At 39.6% G+C, this 24288-nt stretch overlaps 1 protein-coding gene and 1 long non-coding RNA gene across 4 annotated transcripts in view; both read left to right on the top strand.

The window, feature by feature from the left end:
- Positions 1–24288, top strand: part of med13a (mediator complex subunit 13a) — a 122203-nt gene that overhangs the window by 6493 nt on the left and 91422 nt on the right. For 2 of the 3 annotated variants that reach the window (XM_051685983.1, XM_051685981.1), the window contains exon 2: positions 11574–11808. In XM_051685983.1, the coding sequence (XP_051541943.1) occupies positions 11574–11808 (235 nt within the window). Of the gene's footprint in view, positions 1–2011; positions 2058–11573; positions 11809–24288 lie in introns of all 3 variants that reach the window. The other variant, XM_051685984.1, reaches the window with a different exon arrangement.
- On the top strand, positions 5432–7287 carry LOC127433801 (uncharacterized). Its single transcript, XR_007895942.1, has 2 exons — positions 5432–5626; positions 5972–7287. It is a non-coding gene; the product is annotated as an uncharacterized LOC127433801 (long non-coding RNA).

Below are 24288 nucleotides of genomic sequence, written 5' to 3'. Positions count from 1 at the left end.
AGTTTACATGCACTTAGGTTGAAGTCATTAAAACTCTTTTTGGGGGGGGGGGGGGGATTCTCTCCCCAATTTGGCATGCCCAGTTCCCAATGCGCTCTAGGTCCTCGTGGCAGCGTAGTGACTCGCCTCAATCCGGGTGACGGAGAACGAATCTCGGTTGCCTCCGCGTCTGAGACCGTCAATCCATGCATCTTATCACGTGGCTTTTTGAGCACGTTACCGTAGAGACATAGCGCGTGTGGAGGCCCACTCTGTTCTCCGCGGCATCCACGCACAACTCCCCACGCGCCCCACCGAGAACGAGAATCACATTATAGTGACCACGAGGAGGTTAACCCAACGTGACTCTACCCACCCTAGCAACCGGCCCAATTGGTTGCTTAGGAAGCGTCTTTACTTGCTGAGCTACCCAGGCCCCCCAAAACTCGTTTTTTAAGCTCTCCACAGATTTAATATTAGCAAACTATAGTTTTGGAAAGTCGTTTAGGACATCTACTTTGTGCATGACATGAGTAATTTTTCCAACAATTGTTTACAGACAGATTGTTTCACTTTTAATTCACAAGTATAAACACCATGGGACCATGCAGCCATCATACCGCTCAGGAAGGAGAGACATTCTGTCTCCTAGAGATGAACGTAGTTTGGTGCGAAAAGTGTAAATCAATCCCTGAACAACGGCAAAGGACCTTGTGATGATGCTGGAGGAAACAGGTAGACAAGTATCTATATCCACAGGAAAACGAGTCCTATATAGCCATAACCTGAAAGGCTGCTCAGCAAGGAAGAAGCCACTGCTCCAAAACCGCATAAAAAGCCAGACTACAGTTTGCAAGTGCACATGGGGATAAAGATCTTACTTTTTGGAGAAATGTCCTCTGGTCCGTGAAGCGTGGGGGCATTTTGCTGCAGGAAGGACAGGTGCACTTCACAAAATAGATGGCATCATGAGGAAGGAAAATTATGTGGATATATTGAAGTAACATCTCAAGACATCAGCCAGGAAGTTAAAGCTCGGTCGCAAATGGGTCTTCCAAATGGACAATGACCCCAAGCATACCTCCAAAGTTCTGGCAAAATGGCTTAAGGAGAGCAGAGCAAAGTCAAGGTATTGGAGTGGCCATCACAAAGCCCGATAGCCTCAATCCAATAGAACATTTGTGGCCAGAACTGAAAAAACATGTGCAAGCAAGCATGCCTACAGACCTGACTCAGTTACACCAGTTTTGTCTGGAGAAATGGGCCAAAATTCCAGCAACTTAATGTGAGAAGCTTGTGGAAGGCTACCCAAAATGTTTCACCCAAGTTAAACAATTTAAAGGCAAAGCTACCAAATACTAACAAAGTGTATGTAAACTTCTGACCCACTGGGAATGTGATGAAAGAAATAAAAGCTGAAATAAATCATGCTCTCTACTATTATTCTGACATTTCACATTCTTGGAATAAAGTAGTGATCTTAAATGACATAAGACAGGGAATGTTTTCTACGATTAAATGTCAGGAATTGAGAAAAACTGAGTTTTAATGTTTTTGGCTAAGGTGTATGTAAACTTCTGACTTCAACTGTAATTTTACCTTTAGCTGAGCTGCTTTCTTTAATTCTCATGAGAAGCATCTGCTGTTGCTCAAGGGAGATCTTGTAAAGCTCTAGTTAAAAAGGCAGAAGGAGAGGATGGATTCTGTGTGAAAGGAGGAAGTTATGGGGAAGGCCATGACCCAACAGACCACTCAAATTTAAGTAGAAAGTCAAAGGAACCAAATTCTTCATAAACTTTACATGATTCTGACTCCTTGGACTCTGGCCCTTAAAACACACATGAACACTCACACTTACCATTGCTATTTTTTTATTTTTCTATTTTTATTTTTTATGTTTTTGCATATGGAATTTAATTTAAGAAACCTCTACAGCTGGAAAAGTGGAATACGTCACTGTTTTGTTCATGAGTTTGTTTACTTGTTTTTAAGTTCCATTTCTAAGATTCTGCTCATTTCTTTTCTTTTAAAGCCATTTGGACTTTTCCCGTCAGCTGTCAATGGTCTACACTTTGACTGCAAGTATTTGTCCCATTTTTAGTTTCAGTAATGAGCGTCACCAATTTTTGCTACTGTATTTGTCTGTGCATCCTCTGCACAGATGTTCTCTTTTTGCATATTTTGCAGGTGTTTGATCTTTGCTCTTAAAATCAAATGGAAATATTTTCAGTAGCTGGAACAGCAGCTGCAAAAAGTTTCACTTTGCAACAAATAAGCATAATCAAGAACATGATTGTTAAAAACCGAACTCTTCTACCATTTCATTTTGTTCACTGATTCATTCTGGGCATGTAAGACAGAGAAGGACAGTTGTTTGCTAATGGTCAAGGCTGCACAATGTTTTCTTTTTGTAACAGTTAATAAGCAGGTCTTTGATTTATGGTTGGTTTTGACTTGTTTTCTTCATAAATACTGCAGTCCTGTTTTATAAAACCAGAGGTCCTTGTGACCTGCACTACCAAAGTCAATTACGCTAATCAGGATGTGCATGTCTCTGCATGTTTAAATAGTTAATGGGAGCTCTGACTGTATGATTATTTTGTCTCTTTCCTTCTTTATTGTTCATTCTCCTCTCAACCTGTTTACTTGCTGTATTGTATTACAGGCCTACTTCCTTTCTCAATTGGCCACTCTTGCTCATCAGAAATGTTTTTGTTCATTAAGCAAGTTGATGTTTTTATTTTAAAGCCATTTATATAAAAAATGTAGTTTAAACTAGGGATGGGTGGTTTTTCAGATTTTTACGATTAATTAGAATTTGCGTTTTGACACTTTTTTTTTTTATTTTGCAAGAAATATTGCAAACCCTAAAGTTAGATATGTTGTAAATCCACCAAAAGCTGAGGAAGAGAAAAATAATTCATAGCGCTTGTCTTAATGCCACTCCTGATCTGGGGTGCGTTTCCCAAAACTATCGTTAGCCATCTGTGGTCGTAAGTTCTATCGTACCCAACATAGTTCAACGATTTGGTGTTTCACGAAACCGTAGTTCCAACAAACATTCGCAAACTGTGTCGCAAAGTTGTGTAGTTGGAACTACAGCTCTCCACTTGTGGTTAGAAGCATAGTTCCTTGTTAGTTTGCATTGTCAACATAATTGATTTCGCTGTGGCTGGGGTGTGTTCTATTCAGAGTTATCAACCCTATACCCTATTCCTTTCAAATACTTCACCATCCACTTTAAGAGCTTTGGAAGGCTTAAAGTTGTGATTTTCAAATATCAGGTAATTTAAGTTATTTTTATTGGAAATTCAGTTTGAATCGATCTTCCAGCGTGACTGTCACAATTGTTCTCTCTTCGAAGTGCCCACCAAAGGCATTATTTATGCCGTTAGGAATGCAGGATTGGCTTAGTTTCCGTGTAGAAAGGGGAGTTATTTTATTATTTATAAGTGAATATCTTTGTTACAACATTCCCAAAGAGAAATTTCACATATGGAAATATATGTATAACATAATATGTGTGTTAGTGATTTTCACTGGTATAAAAAGTTATCTGTACTGTACATATATTCAGCATATCTGCAGTGCTTTGAGTGTAGTGTCAGAAAAGCGCTATGTAAGTGTAAAATTCATTCATCCACATTTAAAAATATTACAATTTCATATGTAAAACATTATTTCCCAAATCGCAATATAATTCTATATAGCCAGTATGCCCAAATAAATGAACAATAATTGTAGAAATATGTACATGGCCATATATCTGAGTTCTGTGTGGGGTTACATGTCTGTGTAAGTGTTTTGGGTTTGTGTCGTGTTCACAGAAGTAGAATATAATAGAATGTGGAATATTTTCAATAGGCTTTGTTATAAAAAACAAATGTACAGTATGCTTGTTTGCAGCAGTCTTTCAATTAATGTTTGCAGAGAAAAAAACATAAACCAAGGTAGGCAATTACACAAAATGTTTATTAATATAAATTATGTCAGTCAGATTAAAGGTGCACTCAGTAATTCTAATCCAATACACTTTTTGTCAAATTCTGCAAATATCTCCTCACAGTCTGCTAGCTGCCCGTACTGTGGGTGGGCTGAAAAAAAAATCTAGTATTTGTACACAGCCCTGGCTCTGTAATTGGGACAAAAACAAAGTGGATCAGACCAATCCACACAACACTACTCCAACCAATCAGCAACTGCGGGTGGTTCTTGCACGTACACAGGATGGGGGGTGGGGACAGAGTGAGAGGGAAATTCATTAGAAGAGCGACGGCAAATCTGGCTAGTGCGAACTTTCTAAACTCCAAGGAGGACAAATGGCTGAGAAACAGACCAAGAGAAAAAGGTCAGATGAATATAAACTAAAAAAGGAGTACAGGTGCATCTCAAAAAATTAGAATATCGTGGAAAAGTTTTTTCCCGTAATTTAATTCACAAAGTGGAACTTTCATATATTCTAGATTCATTTCACAAAAAGTGAAATGTTTCAAGCCTTTTTTTGTTTTAATCTTGATAATTACATCTTACAGCTCATGGAAATCAAAAATCCAGTATCTCAAAATATTAGAATAAAGAATTTATAATACAGAAATGTCGACCTTCTGAAAAGTATGTTAATTTATGCACTCAATACATGGTCGGGGCTCCTTTTGCACGAATTACTGCATCAGTGCGGCGTGGCATGGAGGCAATCAGCCTGTGGCACTGCTGAGGTGGTATGGAAGCCCAGGTTGCTTTGATAACGGCCTTCAGCTCGTCTGTATTGTTGGGTCTGGTGTCTCTCATTTTCCGCTTGACAATACCCCATAGATTCTCTATGGGGTTCAGGTCAGGCGAGTTGGTTGGCCAATCAAGCACAGTAATACCATGGTCAGCAAACCAGTTACTAGTAGTTTTGGCACTGTGGGCAGGTGCCAAATCCTGCTGGAAAAGGAAATCAGCATCTCCATAAAGCTTGTCAGCAGATGTAAGTATGAAGCGCTCTAAAATCTCCCAGTAGATGGCTGCATTGACTCTCGACTTGAGAAAACACAGTGGACCAACACCAGCAGATGACATGCCACCCCAAATCATCACTGACTGTGGAAACCTCACACTGGACTTCAAGCAACTTGGATTCTGTGCCTCTCCACTCTTCCTCCAGACTCTGGGACCTTGATTTCCAAATATTTGATTGCAAAATTTACTTTCATCTGAAAAGAGGACTTTGGACCACTGAGCAATAATTATTTGCAGTAATTTAGGCAAAAGGAGCCCCGACCAAGTATTGAGTGCATAAATTAACATACTTTTCAGAAGGTCGACATTTCTGTATTATAAATTCTTTATTCCAATATTTTGAGATACTGGATTTTTGATTTCCATGAGCTGTAAGCCATAATCAAAAAGATTACAACAAAAAAAAGGCTTGAAATATTTCACTTTGTGCAATGAATCTAGAATATATGAAAGTTCCACTTTTTGAATTAAATTACGGAAAAAAATGTACTTTTCCACGATATTATTTTTTTTTTGAGATGCACCGGAATAAGTTGAGGGCTAGGAGCCGCGTCAACATCGGCGAGGATTTTCAGCGGTGGAGAGACCTCTGAGAGGTAAAAAGCTTGAAGACGGATGCAGAAGTTGCTCTTTTTCTTCACAATAGGTGGGTAACATAAATTTTGCTGTTTCACAGAACCCATATATGCTGTTGTTGTGATGTTAGATTTAGTAGCAGGAGAGTTGTGAGTGTCTGGAGCTGGTGTGCGTAAAACCGTCTCGCGTGCATGAATTTGAGGGGTGGAGCTTCCAAAGGAGCACTAATGGGAGGGTGTGTTTTGCCAGTTGAGTTCGAATATCAACAGTGTTTTTCAAGAATCGCTGAGTGCACCTTTAAATAATAGAAAATACAGTAACAAAACTAATAAAAAAAATTATAATTTGTATTCTGAATTAAATGTTCTCTGACTTATGCTCCTGCATGATGCATTCTGCCTTGATGTGGTTTCAGAGGATCATCATCATCGGCAGCATCATCATCATCAGCACCAGCACAAACCCCCTTTTCCTCCTCAGGAAGTTTAACATTTTCCCTGACTGCAATCTTGTTGAGAATTGCAGTAACCACTACAACAGCACAGGTTTCAGCGGTTCAGCTTCAGGCCGCCACTGGACTTGCCGATGCAGCGAAAACGTTGTTTCCACACTCCTATAGCCCTCTCCACTATAGAGCGTGTCCTTCCATGGGCATGATTGAACCTTTCTTCTGCAGTGGTGGCTGGATGCTGCACAGGTGTCAAGAGGTTTGGGTGAAGAGGATATCCACTGTCTCCTAGCAGCCAGCTGTCACCAAATTGCTGAATTGGCCCATTTAAAAGAGTTGTGTGTGCTTCCGGGCCATTTTGCCACAATGTCAGTGAAGACCCCCAGGTGATCACACACTACTTGAACATTAATGGCTGGATAGCCCTTCCTGCAAATGTACAAGGGCTCATTCACCACAGGACTTGCCACTGGGATAAGGGTGCCATCGATGATGCCAATCACTCTGGGGATGTTGGCAATATTATGGAACTGTTGATTGGCCAGCTGGATTTCTTGAGTAGGAAGCAAGCATGGTGTTCTGTTCATAAGCTGTAACAGCAAAGGTGTTACTGCTGTCACAGCCTTGCTGACCGAAGACTTGCTGAGCCACAGGCCATCACCAACCACCTCTATAAAAATTCCCACAGCATAATAACACAGTGCAGCTAAGAACTGCATTGCTTGACTTAAGGCATAATTTCTTCTTGTGGCCCTCTCAAGGATCTTGGTCCTTGGAAGCCGGAATATTCTTATCATATCGTCATCGGATAGAGAGTCAAGCATGGTGGACGTTGTCCATTTGTAGGCATTTATTTACACTGCCTGAGTTCTGCATCACCTTCTGTGCTCAAGCTGTAGTATACTTTATAAAGCCGTCATTGTTGAGCATTTAAAATGCGTATAAATACTGTTTTTATTAGGAGAGTCATTAGTACACCTGCTACTGATGTACCTGAGGGATGGATGGATAGAAACACCTTGGTGGCTAATAATCATTCTAAATTAACTAGCTAAAATGAGTGATTCATCAATAATTTGTGACAGAAATAGGGCTCAATTTAATTTATCACATTTCTTACATTGTAATTCTATTCATCTGTTAATGGGTTTTTGGTTTTAAAATAGGCTGTTTTCAAGCTTTTTTTTTCCATAGTTTTCATACTGTGGCTTGAGATAAATGAGAAGTATGCCTCTTGAGAATTGTCTGAGGATTTAAATAAAGGACATATATATGTATATATATGTATATGTGTGTGTGTGTGTGTATTGAGAAAATCTTTAGTTACTTGACTGTTGCAGTGTTTGTGATGGTGGGTCACCACTGCAAAACAATAAAGGTTTGTATTTCATTCCATATGATTCATAATCATACTTATTTAATTTAATAATTACATTATTCTGGTAGTTGGTAATGAAGGGATGACAGGGATTCATGGTAGACATGATTCACACAATAATTGCTTACATTTTGATCTGACATGCTACTGTGGTGCATCAAGTCAGAAGTATCACATTTATGCGCTCCTTTCCACATCTTTAACCACTGGATGAATGCCAAGTGCATTAGAAAAGCACTAACACAAAACACGTTGCAAAATGACAGAGTATTTTTGGTCATCAAATGGGATATTATAAACTCAGCAAAAAAATAAATCCCTTTTTCAGGACTCTGTATTTTAAAGAATTTTGTAAAAATCCAAATAACTTTACAGATCTTTATTGTAAAGGGTTTAAACAATGTTTTCCATGCTTGTTCAATGAACCATAAACAATTAATGAACATGCACCTGTGGAACGGTCGTTAAGACCCTAACAGCTTACAGACGGAAGGCAATTAAGGTCACAGTTATAAAAACTTAAGACACTAAAGAGACCTTTCTACTGACTCTGAAAAACACCAAAAGAAAGATGCCCAGGGTCCCTGCTTATCTGTGTGAACATGCCTTAGGCGTGCTGCATGGAGGCATGAGGACTGCAGATGTGGCCAGGGCAATAAATTGCAATGTCCGTACTGTGAGACATCTAAGACAGCACTACAGGGAGACAGGAAGGACAGCTGATCATCCTCGCAGTGGCAGACCACGTGTAACAACACATGCACAGGATCGGTACATCCGAATATCACACCTGCGGGACAGGTACAGGATGGCAACAACAACTGCCCGAGTTACATCAGGAACGCAAAATCCCTCCATCAGTGCTCAGACTGTCCGCAATAGGCTGAGAGTGGCTGGACTGAGGGCTTGTAGGCCTGTTGTAAGGCAGGACCTTACCAGACATCACTGGCAACAATGTCGCCTATGGGCACAAACCCTCCTTCGCTGGACCAGACAGGACTGGCAAAAATGGCTCTTCACTGACGAGTCGCGGTTTTGTCTCACCAGGGGTGATGGTCGGACTTGTGTTTATCGTCAAAGGAAAGAGCGTTACACCGAGGCCTGTACTCTGGAGCGGGATCGATTTGGAGATGGAGGGTCCGTCGTGGTCTGGGGTGGTGTGTCACAGCATCATTGGACTGAGCTTGTTATTGCAGGCAATCTCAACGCTGTGCGTTACAGGGAAGACATCCTCCTCCCTCATGTGGAACCCATCCTGCAGGCTCATTCTGACATGACCCTCCAGCATAACAATGCCACCAGCCATACTGCTCGTTCTGTGCATGATTTCCTGCAAGACAGGAATGTCAGTTTTCTGCCATGGCCAACGAAGAGCTCGGATCTCAATCCCACTGAGCACGTCTGGGACCTGTTGAATTGGAGGGTGAGGGCTAGGGTCATTCCCCCCCAGAAATGTCCGGGAACTTGCAAGTGCCTTGGTGGAAGAGTGGGGTAACATCTCACAGCAAGAACTGGCAAATCTGGTGCAGTCCATAAGGAGGAGATGCACTGCAGTACTTAATACTGACTGTGTATCCACCCCCCCACCCCCCCCCCCCCCTTTGTTCAGGGACACATTATTCCATTTCTGTTAGTCACATGTCTGAAACTTGTTCAGTTTATGTCTTAGTTGTTGATTCTTTTTATGTTCATACAAATATTTACACATGTTAAGTTTGCTGAAAATAAAAGCAGTTGAAAATGAGAGGATGTTTCTTTTTTTGCTGAGTTTTTGTTTTTAAATTCAGATGATGAAGGGTTTTAACATCTCTGTCACTGAAAAGCAAGTTGAAAATCGTATGTTTGTTGTCATGCAACACCACATAGCTTCACCAGAGCCCCATTTGCCAGACCCAGTCTGTATCTTTCACTCCATATATATTTCATTCTATATCTCTCATTGTGTCGGGAATAAAAGTGGCGATCTTATTGTTTTTGAAGAGTGTGCATATGTATGTGCTCAAGTGCAGTAAAGTGAGGTAAGAGGGAAACCCCACTATTGCAGCTCAGTGCTGCGACAGGTCGCAATGAAAGCAAACACACGAGCAACGGAGGAAATGTGAAAATAAAACAAAATGGAGAACAGAAGATAGCAAAGTAGTCCTCAGATGCCATGTTCGTTGAGATCTATAGATTTGGATGGGACAGCGGCGTTTGTGGGGAAATAACATTGCTATGGAGCTGCTAAGTGCTTACTGACCAAACTGCTTGTACACTGTAGTAAAGAGTATGCCACTTACAAAATGCATATAAACGTAAATGTCTATTTTGTGTCTTAAGCAGCGGCCTCACTATAAACGGCTTTCTGACCATGTAAATGAGCTGTTACAATTTGATATCCTTTCGATCTCTGCAGAATTTATTACTCCACCCCCTGCGTAACGTCATTAAAGACACCTCCACATTGTTGAACCAGTGTGGTTTGAACGAGGGATGTGCGACATAGTTATTAGGGTTTCGGGAAACAGTCGTGACTAGCTAGTTTCTCTTGCGATGCATCATACTGTGGTGGTTCAGCAGTGATTTACGTCGTTGTATGGGAACGCACCCCTGGTCAGCTGCACTTGTGTGGTGTGCTCCAAATGAACGTGACAGGTTAACAACACGGAGACTGATATAAAAGACAGCGGTAATATTCCCAGTACGATTGTATACAGTGTGATTGTAGCTCAGCTTCGTCCATCATGCAGGTATACACCGGCTTAAGACCATAACCGGCCTCGGTGTGCGCATGTTGATGAATAGTCTCCTTTTCTTTTTACACATAAAGCGTTAGTTACGTGACAGTTATTGCACTTCATTTCAAATCATGGAGAGGCTATATATGGGAGAATCAAACATCTGCCACTCCTTTTGCCATGATGATTCAGATAGATTGCTTTGTTCTGTTTACCGTGTTTCTAGTGTACTGCATCTATAGCCAACATTTGGCATGTAATCATTTTGACATACTTTGCTAATTGAATTGTAATAAATTATTTCACATTGCTGCGCTGCTCAGCGTGAACCGCTAGAGGGCGCGTCTCTATCTGCAGGGGTTTATGAATATACACACAAATTGTTTGATATACAATGAGTACTTTATAGATACATTTTATAATTTATAGATATTGATTTCTAGATAACTTTCTAGATAAACTTAGTTTAGATAAAACACTTTTTCAGCCATCTATTTAAACGCATGCTAGACGAACGCCTTTTGTTTCGCTTTGTTTTTGTTTATTCAGCACCTCGTACAGGAGCGCTGTTTTTTTAGATGCTGTGTCTAATTAAAAAGAACTTTAAAAAGCATACTGAGACACCAGCTTTCTGTTAAACTGTATTTGTTTTGATGTGTCTAGCTTTTTTTAGCATAAGAATGCGATCAATCTGAAGTCATCGTCTGTGCTTAGCACACATCCAAAATTCTAATGAACAGTTTTATCGTTCATATGTGCATTTTTTTTCTTAAATTTGACAAATATTCTAATTTTCATTTGACAGCGCTACTAGAGACTGTGCATAAAAATCCCAGGAGTTCAGCAGTTACAGAAATACTCAAACCAGCCTGTTTGGCACCAACAATCATGTCACGGTCGAAATCACTGAGATCACATTTTTTGCCCATTCTGATGGTTGATGTGAACATTAACTGAAGCTCCTGACTCGTATCTGCATGATTTATGCATTGCACTGCTGACACATGATTAGCTGATTAAATAATAGCATGAGTAAGTAGGTGTACAGGTGTTCTTAATAAAATGCTAAGTGAGTGTATATTTTATCCTGGTTTTTGCCATGAGAATAGACATAGAAGCCTGTATGGCTTTAAAAAACAATCAAACAAGACATTTGTTTCTTTTGAATTTCTTATGTTTCACTCCTTTTTCTGATCTCTCTTATCCGTATCGCTCTGTGTGGCTGATCTTACAGTGTATCATTATGATAGGATTAAGTATTGGGCTTGGATCCATTAAGTATTTCATAGCTCTAGTGTTGTTGGCCTAGGATCTGTTTCATCACATTTATGGTGTTCTGATGTCATAAAATCACATAATAGACCAGAAGACTTTTAGTTGCTGTTCAAATGCTGCTGGATATAGGCTGTTTCTTTTCACATGTAGTGAGAGAATTTATTGCAGAAGGTAACTCATGTGTTTCACTCTCTCGCAGGCTGATTTGATGGGGATAAAATGGAAGAGGTACGTTTGGCAGGGTCCGACCTCAGCGCCCATGCTGTTCCCCGTCACAGAGGAGGACCCCATCCTCTGCAGCTTCAGCCGCTGTCTGAAGGCGGATGTGCTGAGCGTGTGGCGGAGGAGCCAGAGACAGGGACGCCGGGAGCTCTGGCTTTTCTGGTGGGGCGACGATCCCAACTTCTCTGAGCTCATCCACCACGAGCTCATAGGTAAGCATTTGAGCATCAAGCATTTTTTCAGTTTCTTTTTCCTGTTTCACCCACTCTGTTTTTCTGTCACTAATGACTGTGGGCTTTCTCATTTTCTTCCTCTCACACCCACACACTCTTTGTGTGTGCATTTTAGTTAGTTGTCATCAAAATGTGCCGTAGGCCCAAGCAAAGATGTTCAGTTATTGTTGCTACAGTCATAGTTTAGCAGCCACTGTCTGTCGCTTGCGGGTAAACCTAAAAAGTATGCTATTAAGGTTATGCGCAGTACAATATTTTGAGTGTTTACAAGAACCTTTTAAGTTATAAAAATGGATCATAGGAGGTCTTAAAAGAGCCTTTGCTTGTGCTTGAACAAACTGGTGTAAAAGTGTTTGATTCATCTCTGTAGACGCGAACACCTGTAGATCAGTCAGGCTGGTTGAGCATTTCTCTAGGAATGATGTGAAAGCTTTGAGTAAGGATACCTTTAGAATTGTGTTTTCTTTTAAGTTCAGTTCTCTGTATGCAAACACACCTGACCCAGAGAGTTATAATTGTTGCTTTGGGTTTGAGAACTTTGTGGTCCTTTTGATGCTGTCCGCGGCCATTTAAATCCTAGAAATATCAGGGAATTCGAATATTGTAATCAAGCAATGGAAATTAGTAAAATTTCTATAATGATTATAAATGCATGTATTTTTGCTCCGCTCCAGCGTATTACGTTGGCAAAACATTGTTTGTTGTGCAGTCACTATGATGTGATTTTTAAACATTCCTCAAAAATCCAGTAAAAACAAGGTACTGGAAAAGTCATGGAAAAATCATGGAAATGTATTGGTCAAAAGACTCTGGAAACCCTGCATCTCATCCAGTGTGTGTGAGCACAAATCCTTTTGTTTGATAAGAGATGAAAAAAAAAAAAAGTAATTGGAAAAATCATAGTTTTGACTCATTTTTAATTCTTAAGCCCTTTGAAGGACAGAATAATGAAGAGCATCGAAGCATGAACGAGCAGAAAGCATCATGGATGGCTTCGGAAGATCTTTCATTTTTCACCTTTTTTTCCTGCTCTGTATTTTTTGTCTTTTCCTTATGGACCAAGAAGATAGACCTGCCCCATCTTTATTCATGCATTCTGTTACAGAGAAACAGGTGGAAAGAAAAATGGGATGACATAGAGAAATGGGAAGAGTCGAGATTTTTTTTGTTGTATCCATTGACCCTCCCTCATTACTGTGCATTGCACCGAAGGAGGGACAGAAATGGAATCTTATGGCCAAAGCAACGACCAATTCACCCATACTGTAATATGCCCCTACACAAGTGTTGCGGTGAGATATTGCTCTGTTTTTAATTCATTTTTAGAGATGTTTGTTATAATGGCTTGGTCCCAGTTGTGCTTCACGACTCTGAGAAGAGTGACATATACCTTTTTTTTCCTCTTCACACCTGGTTTCTTTCTTCACCTGTTGGTTTTCAGAAGAACTGTAGTCTAGTGTTAAATTTCTTGGCAGATGATATCAAATTTCATATGCATCAGAGTGCGAATCCAGTTTATCAAATATCACATTAAGCTTTGCACTTTTAATTTGTTTGTGTTGTACTTTGTAGGCATCTGTGTTAATGTCTGAGTAATTTAGATTTAGATAGTGTCAAACAGCCTGTTTGTTGTGAGTGTTATGCTTGTGGTAGTCCTGAACACTGCAGGGACATGACCTCTTGACCCTTTTTTCTCACGATAAACGTGTGAACCTGCAACCCGTTGAATGTCTCTTGACACACTTGATTTCTTCATCAAACATGCATACAATTTTAAGTCGTTTTTCTACTTCCCTGTGTACAAATCAATCTGAGATCTACAAGATGTGATAAAAGTTTAAGTTACTTAAGGGATAATTTACCCAAAAAGGAAAATTCTGTCAGTTACTTATCATCATGGTGTTCCAACCCTTATGAATTTGTCTTTTGTGGAATTCAGGAGGAGATGTTGGGCAGGATGTTGGCCTCAGTCACCATTCAGTTTCATTGCATCTTTTTTCATGGCTAACATACTGTCTTAACACATAATTACACACACACACACACACACACACACACACACACACACGTAAATATATTCACCCACACAGGACACCTGATTTAGATCCCTACTGGCACCCTGGCAATGGAAGTGTGAACCAGTGAACAGCAGGTCCAGTGAGGCTTTAAAGGGGAGAGAGACTGAGAGAAAGATGGCATTATCACATCTTTTGTATGCTCAACTTGAACCCGTCTTGGAAGATTTCAAGAACCAAGTGAACAGTGTCGGGCTGAAATTCATGTGTCCTGCCTTCAGCCATGTATCACAAGTACCACATAGGAGACTAAAAGCAACTTTGAAATCTATAGATTTGGATGGGTGCCATCAAGCTCTTCATAACTGCATTCTTGACTCATTCTTGGACATTAAGAGGCTTTGTCTGTGATCTTTAAAACTGAAGTGTGTAATTTCTACAACAAAGCTACAGTGTTTACACCTTTTGAGGAAATCAACCTACAAATTACAATTGTCTGTGCAAAAAAGCTAGGATATGAGAAGTTCAAGTGTTATGAAATCCCCCTTGTTCAGCACCAGTCGTTCCCATCCCAGACTTAAAAAAAGGCTCATGAAATGGTCATGAAAAGATGTAGAAAGGTGTGAGGTTAGTGGGTGGGAAAGGGGTGTGTGTCTAGAACAACAGAAATGGCTGAACATCAAAATGTGAAAGGAAACAAAAGCTAAAGAGTTGCACAAGAGAGGCACTTTTTTGTATATCAATCATGGGACAAAAGTATGAATGTGTGAAAGGTGAAGAAGAGGATAGAACAGTTTGCAAATCAAAGATTCTGATATTTTGTTCAAACTTGTGAGAATGAAGTAAAAGCAGGCATTGCTACCAAAACCAGGACTGCTTAAAGGCATAATACACACCAAAATGAAAATTCTCTCATTTACTCACCCTCATGCCATCCCAGATGTGACTTTTTTCTACAGAACACAAATGAAGATTTTTAGAAGAATATTTCAGCTCTGTAGGTCCATACAATGCAAATGAATGGGGACCACACCTTTCAAGCTCTAAAATCACATAAGTCAGCATAAAAGTAATCCATATTACTCTAGTGGTTAAATCTATGTCTTCAGAAGCAATATAATTGGTGTGGGTAAAAAACAGATAAATATTTAAGTCCTTTATTACAAAAAATCTACACTTTCACATTCTGAAATAAAGAAATGACTTTCTTTAAGGAGAAGACAGATGGAATATGTGTGTCTCTAAGCAAAGAGATGCTGCCTGTTTGGAGCATGAGTACTAGAACTTTGGCCAACACACATGTTCGCTCCGGTCCGGTTATCGACTGTGGTCCATTTTGACGAGTGATTAAAAACTCAGCACAGTGTTTCTTGTAAAAGTCCACTGTCAGATCTGTTCCACGAGGGCTGTTGAACTTGCGCTGGCAAGGAACTACTGTCACGTCTGTAGCGTTTACAGCTGAATGCTCAGCTGTAATCTGAGCTCATGCATGAGGCAGCGCAGTGATTGGATGGAAGCGTTCCTTCTCATGAATAATATGGACAAACGTTCCGAATTGAACGACGCCGTTGCAATCTGTCTTTCCTTTAAAGACACTCGACATGCAAGTTTTGCTTCAGCGGAGTGGCAGTGCCACTTATTTCACAACGAGTGCTTCTGTATTTACTTATTTGGTATTTTTGTATAATTCCCTCATACTTTGCAATCTACATCACCTGAAGCTGTGCAAGTTTGGAGTGTGTCTGGACTGTGAGCTGTTTTCTTCCTCTCCTCAGTCAGGCGCGAGCTGCAGTGCTGCTTTCGTGCGCCATAATAAGAGTTTCATATGATCTCATGATACGTTAAATGAGATCAAACGACTATTCGACAACGAACATTTTTGTCTAAAATGTTTTTATCGTCAATATTTTTTTACAATATTTTAATCGTTTCAGCCCTAATTGGAGTAAATGAGCATCTACTTGGTAGACCACAGCCCCCTATTTTTATAACTGTCCAATCACCTCCCCTCCTCCTCTCTGTTCCCGTTGGTGGCACTTGCTGGTGTCCACAGATGAAACATGAATAAGCCCCCCCCATTTCTGTTTCTCTCAAAAAATGTCTTCCTCCCCTCTGTTTTTCCTCTCTCCCTGTTTGCCTCCCTCCTTCTCTTTTCCTCTCTCTGATCTTTTTTGCATAGAAATTAAGGAGCTGTAGTCTGTCTGTAAGGGTAATTGCTGTAGGGCTCATTTCTTCCTCATTTTCCTCGTCTGACACTTTTATACTTCTCTCTCTCCCTCTCCCGTCTGCCAGTCTCCTTGTGGTGCGAGTTGTGCTGGCAGCTTCTCTCTCTCTTTTCTCCCCCCTCTCACCCTCTCTCTCTCTCTCTCTCTCTCTCTCTCTCTCTCTCTCTCTCTCTCTCTCCTCTGGGTTTTTTCATGTAGGCTACCTGTTTACTGCATAGCTCAAAGACAGCTGCTGGTGATACCCATTATGCTGAAGGATGATGGGCTTGCTGCTTTCAGGCTATGGATTGCAGGCTCATACCAAAGTTTTTTTGAAATGACAAACACTTCACATTTACAGTAATGGTTGGAAGACTCTGAATAGGTAGAGCTTTTGCAAAGTCAACGAAAAACTATACAGGAAATTCGTTAAGGGTCCAGTGTTTGATCTCTGTGCCACTGAAGGCACCAAACATCAATCAAACAGATAGTCCCACCCCAAACTTATTCCTTTTTTGAATCAATGAATTTGTTTACATGCACACGAATACAGTAGCTGGATTTCCGTCCAATTTGCTTTATGCAAAATCATAGTATCGCAAAAACAATTTGCGAATGAAGCAGCGTCTCCATCCCATGTGTTCAAGAAACCAAATCTGCACTTTCTGGAAAATTTTAGCCACTGTGGCTTTTTTATTACATTTAATAAATTATTTTTGGTTTAGAGCACGCAGGCAAAACATTCTGAACAACTTTGTGTTGGCAAATGATCTGTGCTGGTGGCCAAAGTCTTAAGTCTGGGAGTGTCAGCACAGCAGACAGTTCTGGAAAATAGATTAATAGTAGCAAATCATGTTGATATCAGGTGTAATGAATTGCTAATGTGTGTATGCGTGTTCCTCCATCCTTATGACTTTGCCATGCGGATCTCTGAATTTTTTTTTTCTTTGTCTGATGAACCAAAAGTTACAATAAACATGCTCTTCGAGTCAGTTTAAGTTTGTATTTGACTTATTTGCTCTGCAAACTCTATGCAGGCTTTGGCTCTGGCATTTCAGAATGACCAGAGCAACATTTGAGATACTATGCAATTATTTTGGTTCGCTGGTTAGTCAAGTTATGAGCGAATAATTCAGTGAATTATTCAAAAAATCAGACATCGCTGGAAGATCCTTTACATAAGATTTGAAATTGTCAAAACATAAGCTGGTATGCGCACCATACTTGCGCACATCAGATAAGCCAGTAAGAGCACCATTAAAGGCATTTACATACAACGCGAAATTGCAGTTACGGGCAAAAATCGGTGTTTGTCAGGGCCTGAAATTCTGCACGGGATTGCGGGTATTACGAACTGTTTTTATAATTCCCACTTGTGCCACTCAGAGGTTGCGCTAGAAAAAAATCTTTATCTGTCACTATGACAGACAGAGTTGTAGAATTTCTGTTATGGTCTATTCTTTATCCGTCATACTTGTTTTATTTCATAAGTACTAGGGCTACATTCAGGGGCAGAGCATCCGCTATAATGGTATATACTGTACATGACAGTGGATATATATAATAAATGTTTGACTCTCCAAGCGTGTGTTTTGAGTTATAGGGTAAAAGTTCTACCTCTCAATCAACCACTGCTCTAAAACAAGGTTTTATGTGGCTTTAAAAGGAAATAACCATCCAGTCGGATACATATGTGAATACATGTAAGTGTATACATACAAACACAAGAACACAGAACTTTTTCAGTGTGCCTGATATCAACAAAAATGACACAGATGAGAAGCACACACATCTGAAGCACAGTTACAGTTATAGGTACTCCACTAAAATCACTGAAAATTTTGCTTTAAACAATGTTTGCACAAAGATGCGAGTATAATTGATAAACGTTGTGCCTCTTTTTCACTTCTTTTTGTTTTTATATTTTTTTGCACTTTATTATTATGCTGTGACACACTGACATATCGTTTAATGTATGCAGTCATGAAATCGGAGACCCTCCTCTAAATCAGAACACATTTGATGGCACCTGTATGCTTGTGATCGGATTGCTCGAAATGCATCTTTAATACCAGGCGATAAACAGGGTACACACACACTGCGAGAGAGTGAAGTCAAAACTGATACGTTAGGTTAATAAAATTTTTATCTGTCAAAATGCATTTGGAATTATCCATCAATGTTTAAAATAAAATCGGTAAATGAAAGATAATTTTCAGTTAACGTGCCACGTTCATAATGTGGGGTGTTCACATTAGGGTTGCTAGGATCACCGTATTACCAACAAGGAAATTAAGTTAACAGTGACAGTGAGCAGAAAGCTTGCATTTAACCATTTCCGACAGAGCTCCTGACAAAAAACAAAAAAAAAACAAATACTGTCACTAACTACGGAAAAAGTTTTAGCACATCAAAATAAAGCTGATGGAAACACAAATTATTGCTAAAATTTCACAAGTGTCAACATAATATTTTTCCGTTTAACTCTAGCGCATAAACTCTATGTCGATAATTCAGATGTCGCAAAAAAATGGTTTGGAAACTCTTTTTGTTGCATGACAGAATTTACCCAAATCGTTAGCCTGTGTTAATCATGATGACAAGGTATACAGCATTGAAAGCCAATTTATTGTACGTGATTATAGATTGATCTTAATGGCATAAAGATCCGATCACTGCAAACATGACACTTCCAGGAGTGCCAACACAAATATCTCATATCATGCATGTCGTCAAATTAATCATGGTAGCCATCCATTTATTTATTAAAATTGCTTTTACACAGCATTCAAAATAACAGACGGCAGTCACGGAATTAGCCCATGATACAAAAAAAAACATATTTCTGTGCACAAAGATGTTTTAAATTAAAAATAAATGCACAATACTAGGAGAAAAGCTTCAGTGTGCTTTTTTGGAACACTAACATATAGCTATTATTCTATTAAATTATTGTTTAGCTTTTAAAAAATGTAGGCAAATTTCCCTGTTAATTAAAAAATTCCCCAAAATTAAAAGCATTAAATAAAAATAAACAAATTACCAAATGAAAAAAATTATATTTTTAGACCTATATATGCCTTTTCTTTACACAAACATAAATTAGCTTTACCCTGTTCTGTAGATGAAAAAAGTCATCTGAATGACATTCTCAGAATGTTCTGCTATAGTAAAGACTATAAACTATCAGGACTATTTGTGTGCAGTGCCGAGTTCACTTTCAGAAAACGAGCTTTTGAACATTTTAAAACTTTTAAACCTAACCCTCTTTACCTCGGATCACATTTGCTGAGCTTCTTCAGAAAATGTAATTTGCTTTGTGACGCTAAAATTATTTTTAGATAATAATCAAGTTCATTTGGTCGTTAAAAGTTGCTGGACAAATATGCAGGACATAATGCAGTTGTGATGGCAATGCTTTAGATTTGATGATTGTTCAGAATAGCTTATTGAATATCAGGAATGTATCATATGTAAACCTTGATATTACACCGCATCAATGTTTCTTTAATAGTTGTGCACACAGCTTATACACATCGATGATGGTCCTTATACTTAGACATGCCAGGATGCAGGATGCCAACTTGAACAGGGCCTTGATGATTCACTTTCGGGTCGGAAGCGGTGGCAACCTGCAATAGGCATAACATCAGGACCAATATATTACAGTCCTATCAGAAGGGCAGCTGTTCCCTTTTGATTGCAATTCCTCATCTTCTGATTGCATTTATTTGTAAAATTAAAATGACAGTAAGCTGGCTAATTTCAATGAATTGTCTCAGTTCTCTCCCCATTTTATCAAAACTTTGGAGGAAAAAAATAGGGACATCTGAGAGGTGAAGGGTACACAATTAGCGATTAAACTTTCTGTATGGAAACGGCTTAAGAGCAGATTTTTTTTGCGATAAACTTATGCGACTTCTTTTTTTGTAAAAATTTTTTTTTAGACATTACGTCATCATGCACACCATTTTTATTGATAAAAGGCCATTTGAATGGAAACGGGCAGAAGACAGCAAATTTTCCAAACTTTACGCATTTTCACTTTGTTGATATCAAAATAGCGGATGGAAGCTAGGCTACTGCGAAAACAGCATATAATGAGTATAGTGAAGTATTAGGCTAGATCCCTAGATACTGAGTTGTCGAGTATTCACGCTAGAAACATTAATTTCCCATTTTTAAAGACTTTATGATTTTGTGCTACATAGAGCATTAATGCACTGGCCTTTTCACAACATGAGTTATGCATCTAGCGCAAAACTTTGTTCAAGCTCAGTTGTGCATTCGATTCATTGTCTGTGCAGATGTAAGTGATAATATTATATTTATGTTGTTGATATAGCTGATTAATTGTATGTATATAGGGTGTATTTGAAAAAAGGTGATTAACCCATTAAGCACTTCAATTTTTCGGCTCCGGCAGCTCAGACGGTGCAATCCTCAAAATACTATGACTAGATCATTTGACAAGGAAGATGCAGTGACAGTGAATGGTGACTGAGACTAACATTCTGCCTAACGTCTCCTTTGTGTTCCATGGAATAGACTACCTGTTAAAGTATTTGTTAAAGGTATCTGCCAAGAAAAACAACATAAATGTAATTTAGCACATGATTGCGTCACATTTTGCTGGGAAACTAGTGACTGAGGGCCATAAGTAGGCTTTCATTCCATCTGAATAAAACTAGAGGAAAGAATTAAGAAAAGTAGATCCTTCCCCTCATGATATAATTTTGGGAGGAGACTTTAATCTTTTGATGGACTCAGTCCTTGATCTCAGTGAAGCAGAAGTGTGTAAACCCCCTAGAGCAACATTGACAAATAAAAATCTTGGTCTTACAGATATTTGGAGACTTTTGAACCCATCTGGTAGGGACTATACATTTTTTTCATCAGTCCATAAGATTTATTCTAGAATAGATTTTTTTTTTATATCCAAATCCCTCATTTCATCTGTTGTTGATTGCTCAATTGGAAATATCTTAAGTCTCAGATCATGCCCTGGTGAGTTTAGAGATGTTGCCACATATAGAGAAAAAGAAATCGTATAGTTGGCGCCTTAATGTATCCCTTTTGCAAAATCCTGATTTCCAGCAAATGTTAAAGACTGAAATCAATGTTTATATGGAGACCAACTGGTCCTCAGTATCCTCTGTGGGCGTGGCTTGGGAGGCACTTAAGGCGGTTCTCAGGGATCGAATCATACAGTATGCCTCATTCATAAAAAAAATCCAAAGCACGAGAACTCGTGGAGTTGGAAGAGAATATTAAAAGTGCAGAGGCAGAGCTGAAACGCCGTATGTCAGCTGATGGCCTCAGAGGATTGACCCGATTCAAATATAGATATAATACTATTTTGTCACGGAAAGTGGAATTTTGGTTATTCAGGGAAAGACAGTCATACTTCGGGTGACAAAGCAGGGAAGCTTTTGGCTAGATATATAAAGCAGAGAGAATCTCTTTCTATCATTCCCACAGTGAAATCTGCTGGTGGTGAAATTTTTACCTCAGTCATTGATATTAATAATGCCTTTTAAAGAGTTCTATCTTGATCTCTATAGTTCCACGTCTTCGTCTACTGATGCAGATATTAGAAACTTTGTGGAACCATTAGATCTTCCTAAACTGACGATTGAGCAAAAAAACACTCTTGATTCTGAGAAAACCTTGGAGGAGCTTGACGATGTAATTAAGTCCCTACCTACTGGCAAGGCTCCGGGGCCAGATGGTTTTGCCGCAGAATTTTTTAGATCCTATGCTACAGAACTGGCTTCACCTTTGTTAGAAGTTTATACTGAATCATTAAAGAATGGAAAGCTTCCTCCAACCATGACACAAGCCCGGATCAGTCTGATTCTTAAAAAGGACAAAGATCCAAGCAAGTGTATAAGTTACCGTCCAATCTCCCTGATCCAACTAGATGTAAACATTTTGTCAAAACTTTTGGCTAACCGATTAAGTAAGGTTATGACATCTCTTATACATATAGATCAGGTGGGATTTATTCGGGGCCGTAGCTCTTCTGATAACATCAGGCGTCTCATCAATATCATGTGGTCAGTAGCAAATGATCAATCTCCGGTCGCTGCCATCTCACTTGACGCCGAAAAGGCATTTGATATGGTAGAATGGGATTATCTTTTTAAGATTTTGGAAATGTATGGGTTCGGGAGTACATTTATTGGTTGGATTAAGTTACTTTATAGACACCCTGTAGCAGCGATACAAACAAATGGATTAATTTCAAATTATTTTACTCTGGATAGGGGCACTCGGCAGGGCTGCCCTCTTTCCCCTATATTGTTCTGTCTTGCACTGGAACCATTAGCAGCCCCGATAAGGGGGGAGGATGATTTTACAGCGGTGGTGGCGGGAGGTGTGGCACATAAGCTTCTGCTTTACGCAGATGATATTTTATTATTTGTCTCTGAACCTACTAGATCTATGCCTTGCCTCCACAGAATTATTAATTCCTTTTCCAAGTTCTCAGGATACAAAGTTAATTGGTCTAAATCCGAAGCTTTGGCTCTGACAGCGTACTGTCCGGTAACGGCTTTCCAGCCGGGCGCCTTCCAATGGCCCAAACAGGGCATTAAGTATTTGGGGATTTTATTCCCAGCAAATTTGTCTGATTTAGTTAGTGTTAATTTTGACCCTTTAATAAAAAAGATTTTCGAGCGATATGGGCAGGTGGGCTTCATTACATTTATCGACGATTGGGAAGGTTAATGTTATTAAAATTAATTGTATTCCAAAATTTAACTACCTGCTACAATCTCTCCCTGTAGATGTCCCCCTCTCTTATTTCAAACAATTTGATAGCATAGCTATCGTCCCAGATTGCATTTTAATAATTTACATAGGCCGATTGACAAAGGAGGGCTAGTCCAACCCAAGATTTGGTTTTATTACTATGCGCTTAGTCTCAGATATTTGGCTCATTGGTCACTTCCACCTGAGAGAGCCCCTCCCTGGTTTGTTTTTGAACAGGCAGTTCTTGCCCCTATTTCGCCATTACAAAGCATCTCTATCAGACTAATCGGAAAAGTTAAGTTACACCCCGTTATTTAACATTTACACTCGGTATGGACTAAAGTGTCCAGATTGTTTAAATTGGACACTTATTTAAATGTTGCCTCGAGCATATGGCAGAACCCAAGATTATGTATTGGCAAGTCCCCTTTCTGCTGGCCAGAGTGGATTGTGAGGGGGGTTGCTACACTCAGTGACCTATATGAAAGTGGAGTGTTGAGATCGTTTGAAAACTTGGTCCAACATTTTGGGATCCCCAGACCTCAGTTTTATAGATATTTACAATTGCGCCACCTGCTTTGTACTATTTTTGGGAGTAGCACACACACCCCCCTAAGGAGGCAGATGCTTCGGGAGAGGTGATTGCGGCTTTTGGAAAAGGTCATGAGGCATCAGTGTACTACTCCCTGTTAATTCAGAGTATGGGGGATGGAGCTTTAACTTCTATTAAGAGTTTATGGGAGAAAGATTTGAATTTGGCATTGGAGGATGGAGTGTGGACTAAGATTCTAAAAAATGTCAAGTCTGTATCTAGAGATGCAAGGGTTCGCCTTATTCAGTTCAAGATTTTACATAGTTTCTATTGGACCCCCTCTAGACTGTATAGGCTTGGTTTTAAAGACACACCTACCTGCTGGCGATGCCAATCGGAGGATGGAGATATAACCCATGTTTTTTGGGGGTGTGTTAAGATCCAAGGGTTTTGGTTGAGAATTCAGAATTTTGTATGTGATGTCATGGGCACTCAGGTTTCATTTTGCCCCAGACTCTGTATTTTGGGAGATGGGGCAGAAATTAATGTGGAGAATAAACATGTGGAGGATTGGGTCCTAACCTGTGTTATGGTTACCAGACAGGTGAATTTGAGGGGTTGGAAGTCGGTTGGAGCAAACCCCTGTTTCAGGAGTGGTGCTCGAAGATGGGGAGGGTAGCAGCCTTAGAAGAGGGGTCTTATAGAAGACTAGGGAATCCGGATATGATTATAAGAATATGGGGTGGATATTTAACATTCTTGGAGGGTTCTCGGGTGGAATAGTGGAGAGAGAGGGGTAATTGTTGGTGTGTGTGATTTTAATATTTGTGTATATATGTGTATTTTTAATTTTTTTATTATAATTATTCCCCCCCCCCCCCCCCAGTTGTGTAGGTGGACAAACTGGATTAAACAGTTAAGAATGATGCGAATAGGAAAGCTTGAGTTTATG

This window comes from Myxocyprinus asiaticus, chromosome 43 (assembly GCF_019703515.2).
Source record: "Myxocyprinus asiaticus isolate MX2 ecotype Aquarium Trade chromosome 43, UBuf_Myxa_2, whole genome shotgun sequence".
Lineage (NCBI taxonomy): Eukaryota > Metazoa > Chordata > Actinopteri > Cypriniformes > Catostomidae > Myxocyprinus > Myxocyprinus asiaticus.
Note: the sequence above shows the minus strand (reverse complement) of the source record. Positions and strands in the feature narration are given on the sequence as shown.